The 7,658-nt window shown below is 38.5% G+C and overlaps 1 protein-coding gene across 2 annotated transcripts in view; it reads right to left on the bottom strand.

Moving 5' to 3' along the window:
- Nucleotides 1-1,160: 1,160 nt before the first annotated feature.
- nol4lb (nucleolar protein 4-like b) overlaps nt 1,161-7,658 on the bottom strand; it is a 105,928-nt gene continuing 99,430 nt past the window's right edge. For both annotated transcript variants that reach the window (XM_089124534.1, XM_089124535.1), the window contains exon 11: nt 1,161-6,604. In XM_089124534.1, coding sequence (XP_088980660.1) covers nt 6,387-6,604 — 218 coding nt within the window. In that variant the 3' untranslated portion in view covers nt 1,161-6,386. The remainder of the gene's footprint in view (nt 6,605-7,658) is intronic.

The raw sequence follows: 7,658 nt of genomic DNA, 5'->3' as shown, positions 1-7,658 counted from the left end.
TTGGGCAATTAGGGTTAATGGTAGGGTTTGTTGTTGTTGTTTTTAGTATTCTGCCCTGAAATATGTTCCGCATACTTCCAGGTTTCTGTCATTTAAAAGTAGTCATCTAGATTATCTGGGTATGAACGCATAATATGCCTACTGTACAAAATAGCCTGAGGTAAAAAAAAAAATTACATAGTAATTCACTCACTTAACGTTACCATCACAAAAAAATTAGAGGGAGGAGATTACTGAATACAGTTCTGTTATGAAAATGTGCATTAGGAAAGCAATTTTTCTGGCATCAGTTTCTTTATACAGTTTATATTTTGTCAGTTGTGCGCGCAACGCCGCGACTCAAGTGTGTGATAGGCTACATTGTTTCCGCTTGTAAATCCATATGAATCAAGCGGTTTAATTCAAATTTTCTGAAGTGACCCGATCGCTTTTATATAACAGATTTGATTTAGTCTTTTATTCACATTTAAACATTGATCAGCAAATAAACACAAGCTAAACCGAACCTGCGTGACGTGCAAGAACAGCCTACCTCTTGCAGAAGCTCAAGCGTGCTGCGTAACACGAGGATAAACCTCATTGGTTCTATTACGTCATGCTTGAACATGCTTGAATTTCCGTTTACCACAGCTGATGTGCGAGTTGGTGAATATTTATATGCGAATAAAGGCCTAAATTATCTGTTCATCATATAAAGCAATCGTGTCTCGTCATAACATTTTGGACTGCTCAATTCATATGGATTAGTTTTACGATCTCTTTGTCATCATAAACTTTTTGAACCATCAAAGTGGTATTGCAGGTGTCAATGGAGGGGCATGACCTAAAGTCTAATGGGTTTGAAACGACATGAGATGAGGGTGATTAAATGCTCACAGAATTTTAATTTTTGGGTGAACTAAATTAAATTCTAAACTAAATTAAAATCTATATTAAAAAAAAATACTAATAAACAAACTGACATCTAAGCACCAGAGGAAATAGCTTATTCAAATATTGTCTTGGATGATGATGGGGGAGGGAGCATTCTCATGAGGACCAATTTAAGCAGTTTCAGTTTTTACTTAGCAAAACCTGACCCACACACAAACGCAGACAAATGCATTGATGCCGATTCAAAATATTTCATTAGGGGGAAGAAAAGAAATACAGCTACTGGATTTGATATATAGCACACTGTTTTATTAGTATAATTAGCTTTGTGACGTACAGCTTGGGAGAGAAAAAAAAAAGTCACAATGTCATGTCAGTGACATTTTAGCAGTGACATCCCACTGGAGAAAGCTTTATCTCAAATCATTGGTTTTCATTAATGAAAGTGATATGTTAGGAGCCGCCCATGCTGTTTTGCATTAAACAACAGAAATTGATTTTTTTTTTTCATTTTCATTCAATCTTTCAGTTTCTTCACATATGTATGCATCAACACTTTCTAAAGAATTAAAATATTTAGCCACATTTACTGAAAAAAGTATTCACTGTTATATATATATTTAACACAATAAATATAAAAAAAAAGATTTATTTAATATATATTATGGTATTAAAGTGGGAAATGGGTCGCCGATAAGACTTTTTTTCAACTATAAAACAGCAATCATTTACCTGAGGTTTTCACTCTGCTGTTCTTGTACTGTAATACTTGACGTCTGCACCCGACGAAGGGTGCGATAATGGCTTTTAATCATTAAGGAAACAGCCGGATGTGTTGTCCCTCCCTAATGGCCAGAGGAAAAGATTCATTTACAACAAGCCTTCTTCATTTTGTGTATCGGTTGACAGCAGAAAGTGATTGGGGTCAGTGATGGGGGTCTCCCAGACAAAAACACTCATGAAAATTGCTGCAAGTCCCATTTCCCTTCACTAAAGATGATCAAATGAAACAATGCCTGAAAAGAAAAGGAAAGCATTTGATTTAAAAAAAAAGGAGAGAACAATAAAAAAGGGAGAAAATCTCAAATATCTGTACATGTAAACATCACACCTCCACTGAGTCCAAAATGAGAAGGGAATAGACAGTTTCACATTGGTATTAGGTACATATGAAAATCAGAGCTGACATCAGCAGCACCTTAGACAGGAGAAATCAGGAGGAAACTGAGACAGGATGCAGATCCAAAACACCAACAAATTATTAAAGAGATCAGACTAAAACTGGGAACCACATGAATTTGAATGCAGCTGTACACCACTGTAGAAAAATAAAAGTCAAGTTCTTTTCTTTTCTTTCTTCTTTTTTTTTTCCAGAGCTATATATCTGATCAAACCAGAGCATTTTTTTTTTGTGTGTGTAGTTTAGCAGCAACCATAACCAGCGTCACACCTGAATGCAAAGCCTGAACCCGTATAGGACCATCCGTGTGTTTGTGAGTGATGCCTAAAAAATGACAGGTGGGCTGTTTACTTACATAACATCACAGTAGATTGCGGTGCTGATTTAAAAAAAAAAAAAAAAAAAGTTCTGTAGTACCATATGACAGCAAATCCGGAGAGCTGAATGGGTTTTCTAATAGTTAATAAAGGGACATACATGACAATCAGTTCTGTTAAGCCCCTTTGAAGGCACGGCGCAGTAACTAATCAGAAAACTTGGGTCATACAGTACTGAGATCATAGTTCTTTGGGGTTTGTGGCGTGAGAGGAATCAGGCACCAGGCTCTCAACATAACTAATACGCTTGCTAATGTCTATTACTTCAATTTTAAAGCCCGTGCGGCGTAGGATTGAGTTCGCCCTCGGTGTGTGTATCTGCAATCCGATGTGACCGTGGTTTGGCTGGCTGCTTGGCATGTTGACATCCTTGTTTGGAATGTATAGGCATACAGGACAAACTTCACATGTGATGTCGGTACAAAACAGTTTCTGAAAAGACCACTTGCGATACAAAAAGAATTACAAAATAATAGTAATTGAGATAATTATAAAAAAAATAGGAATCAGATATAAAGGTTTTCGACAGTGGGCCACTACGAGTCCTCAGCGGCTAGCGTGAGAACTTGGATCTGAGAGTGAGAGATGTTCTGATTATGGCTAAAATACCCCTCACTCTCCCGGGACACACTGCACTGTACAACCACACACAGAACACAGAGCATGGAAACAAAACCGTGAACTAGTTACACCTTTTTTTTTCTTTTCTTTTTTTCAAGATTGTCGTTTGCCTCGTTTTACTGTTTGTTTTTCAGTTGCTGTCCTTGAGTGAACTGGAGAGAAGAAACACCATACGAACAGATGAACGCTTCGCTTTTTTTCGGCTTCTCTACACAGATGCTGTTAGCAGCCCCATTTCCATGGTATGTTTTTATAAATCCACAGAAGAGCATGTGAGGTTGAGTGTTTGACGGCAGTGGGACCCATATCAGTCCTCAACGAGAGAAAGACAGATGATGGAGACAGCAGCTATTACCTGACCTCTCACCATCTGTGTCTACAGCGGACATGACAAGAATGACATAGAAAAGAAAAGCAGCTGAGAGAGAGAGAGGTGAATAGAAACAGCACATTTCACCATGAGGATTCCCTAAAACATCCTCTTGAATGTGCAGGTCAAATTTGTGAGAAGCATGTCTATGGTTGAATTTCACTTCAAAAATCAAAATAATAAAATAAGAAATTGTTAAAACTATTGTTGGTGCAGTCTAACCCCCCCCAATAGTTCACTTCAAAATGAAAAATTCTGTTGTTTCAAACCTGTCAGTGTTTCTTTATTTGGCTGAAGGCAAAGGAAGATATTTTGAAAAATGTGACAGTGGATGGACCCCATTGACGTCCATAGTATTTTCTTTTCCTACTATGGAAGTCAATGGGGTCCATCCACTGTCGGGTGACCGACATTCTTCAAAACATCTTCCTTTGCCTTCAGCCAAATAAATAAATACTGACAGGTTTGAAACAACTAGAGGTTGAGTAAATGACAGCATTTTAAATTTTAAGTGAACTATGCTTTTAAGCATATTTCTCCACAATTCTCATTAGTGTAATGCATTTTTTTTTACAAATGTAACTTATTCTGCTTTATTGAAATTATAAAGTATTTAAACATCTTAGTAATATTTGTACTCCCTTTTTATTTGTCAAATTATTAAAAAATGTATTACAGTATTTTTACAGTAACTTTTTATACTGTAATAAATGAAAAAAAATTATGATGCATTAAGTTAATGAGAATTTGGGTGGAAAATGTGCTTGCTTGACTCACAACGTAGGTCATTTTCTTAATGCAAAATTAAATTTCTTGTTCTATTTATTTTTATCTGGGAGTGAAGCAAAATGTATTATACCCTTTAAAACATGTCCTTAACACGCTCTTTCCAGAAATGAAGTAAAAGAAATAGTGAAGGCAGTCAGAGATGACAAGAGGTCAAGGACCCTTTACGACGAGAGCAAGGTTAAATAGAAAGATCACGCACAGTGAGGAGAGGCCTCGCACTGACAATTCTATAGATATGTCTTCACATCTATAGCAATATTCTAATTACCAAATGAATATCGCAGTAGGAGGCTGGACCGTGAAGGTCTACCATAAATAGAGGTTTACAATAAGAAGAATTTGTACTGTTGCGCTTTGAACGGGGGTGTAAAAATTGCACACGAATGTCTTATGAGAGCAGTGTGGTCTCTGGTCACACTCGCTCATCATCATGGCTTTCAATCATATGTAGCTCCCGGTCATGTGATCAAGTATGTAAAGATTCTGAAGGCTTCTCAGCGGGGGGTCATGGTAGCCTCTCTGTATTAGTCTGTCTCCTTTAGGGCTAGAAATGCATTTGATTATCTTCTGCATTGCGATTTTCTTTCTCCATCCCCCACTAGCAGTGCATCATGGAGCCGCAGAGCTCCTCAATCATAGATTAGCACTGCCTCTGTGTGCAAAATGGAGCAAATTACAGTGACACTACTGTCAGTCACTCCCTAACCAAATCAACCTCGCTAACTACACATTTTTAAACCTCTCCTGCTGGATATTCAGTTCTCTAAAGACCCTTTAGCATGTGTGTTCGTGTCGTATGCGTGTTGGTGTGTGTGTGTGCGCGCCAAGCTCTTGTGCCAATGATTTGATCCCAGTTGATCTCGAGATTTAAGCACACACCGCACTTTTAGAACAAATCAAACAAAAGCAAATACAAGCAGCCCTCAGTATCAGATCAAACACTGTCGACCAGAATGCAAAACATTTCTGTTTTTTTTTTTTGCCTTGTTTTTTTCACCTTGAGGTGCTGTGGTTGTGTTTGGGAGGCTTGAGGTTTCAGGTCTGTGGCGTTACGTTGGAGTCCATAGCAGCAGAGTGGATTAATGGCCATTAAGAAAAGTCAACAGATAAAAGACTAACAGCTTCCATCCCGGATCCTTCCTCTCCATCTCCCTCCAAAGTAGAATAATAAGCTGGAGGAGCAGAGGACGTAAGGAGAAATGGAAGGACACATAAAGAAGAGGAGAACAGGAGGTGACGCGTACGGAGGACCCGAAGAGAGTTGGCATCTGTGAAACCGAAGGGTTCAAAATGCATCGCTCCAGTCTCAAAACAAGTCCAGTGTATTTTTTTGCGATCAATACCTTGAAATGGATCGGGAAATATATACAACACATTTGAAGGATTTGGAAAAGAAAATCTGCACTTCAATTACAGAAATAAATTCACTCCCACTCTCCACTTTCGATGCCCAAATAAGTGGACCGTGAAGTGGAGGATGGACAGGTGATAATTTTCTTCTCCCACATACAGAGGGGGACGCTGGGAGAGAGAGAGAGAAGGACAGACAGGCTGAGGTATTTCCAGGTGAGCTTCCACCTGCATATCTAAATGCATAAATTAATGATTCAGAGGTCAGAACGAATGGAAAAGTGCTTCAGAACACAGCGAGTGCTTATTTACAGCAAATACAAAGGTTTCTAAGTTTTCTTCTTGCTCTTTTTCTCTTCTTTTTTCCATTGCACCTCCAAATCAACAGTGTCTTCATTTAGTTAGTGCTGTCTGGAGGATTGGCGTGCCGCAATTCCTCTTTTGAAGTAGCTAAAACAAAGAAAATCAGAAATCAATGGCTCTCAGAGGGGCATGAAGGCAGAATGAACAGAGGGAGGTCGTGGAGAAGGCATGAAATGCAGGAGCAGTATGCGGAGGACACATGGAACCGTCCGCTTCAGCACTGCAGTGTCCTTCAGAGATCCATCTCCGTGTTTGTCCTCTTCATATGTCAGTCGTTCTCACTGAAGCTATATGAAAGCAAAAGCTTGATGAAGCTGTATTTTCTCTCTCTTCTAAAAGTTTTAGAGCCAGATGGCTTTCCTTGGTGAGCAGAAAACCTCTGACAATGATGATGATGTTCATGTGAGGGACACAGCATGTTATAGAGATGTATGTAGACAGAGAGAGAGCATTGAAGATCGCTTCAGTTCTGTTGTAGTATGAGGTTCTCCAGCTCATCTGCCGATCGTAGCAGGAAGGCCGCAGACTCACGGTATCCCGCGATCAGCTGACGCACTGCCGCTACCTCTGTATGGCTGAGCTGAGCTGAAGCCCCGCCCCCTCCTCCATTCCTGCCGAGACTACTAGAGCTTGACGAGGACGAATTCGATGCCAGAGACTTCATGCTGAGATCAGTAGGCCCTTAACGGAGAGAGTAAAAATATAATTATGAACATAATAAGAACACAGACATGGCAGCTCTTGGGGGAGGATGCAGATATTGATTTTATGATTAATCTCAACTGCATTTGAATGACCTCAATATCAATTCTTAAAATCCCAGGATTGATCTTTTACTCTCCTCTAATCTGCAGTCCTATAGGAAATGAAGTCAGTCCAAAATGATTGTGTAATTGTGAACAATAATGGCACACCCTTGTGTGCTGCATGCAATCACATACTGCATCACCAGTGTAATCCAATCTGTGAAACAAATACTGATTCATGAACAATTGACTCTTAAAAGTCAGTCCTTTTAATGAATAATTCAAAATGACTCTTTCACAAACTTTCTATACTCTTTCATGGGAATTTATAACCACATTGTCACTTTATAATTTTGTAATAATTTTGACTTTTAAAAAAAAAATAAGTTTAAATTACAGTTTAATTATAGCTGATTTCCAGATTTTACAACAGTTTTTGGTTGTACTGATTATATATACATTAAACATATAGACATTGTAATAATATATTATTAATAGAAACTGGTAGTATCAATATAGTTAAATTAACCATAATTCATTTTGTGATTTCAGACGTTTCAAGAGCTGTATGTTATTCAGTAAAGACAATTGTTCTTGAGGGTAAAAATAAATATGATTTCAGTTACATTAGTTTTTGTATGTTTAAAAAAAATCCTTTTATTCAAGTTGAAAATGTTTTTATATATAAAAAATTAAAATATTATTATTATTAATTATGATTTCAGTCATGGTGCTGCCCCTTGGAAGCTTGCTTATGGCCCCCTAGTGGGCCCTGGCACCCTGCTTGAGAACCAATGATTTATGCATCATTGCTCTGCTTTATCTAATGGCCGTTTCACATTTTTTTTGGCGTGCATGTTAATCAATAAGTGCATTCACACCGGGAGCAAGAGCAGCGTGTGAGCGTCGAGCAGGAGCGGCGCGTGAGCAGCAGGGAAGCGGGGGTTTCAGCGTCGAGTCTGTTTTTGCTGCACTGCTCACGCTCAATT

The sequence above is a fragment of the Pimephales promelas genome, chromosome 20 (assembly GCF_988280905.1).
Source record: "Pimephales promelas chromosome 20, fPimPro1.hap1.1, whole genome shotgun sequence".
Classification (NCBI taxonomy): Eukaryota; Metazoa; Chordata; class Actinopteri; order Cypriniformes; family Leuciscidae; genus Pimephales; species Pimephales promelas.
Note: the sequence above shows the minus strand (reverse complement) of the source record. Positions and strands in the feature narration are given on the sequence as shown.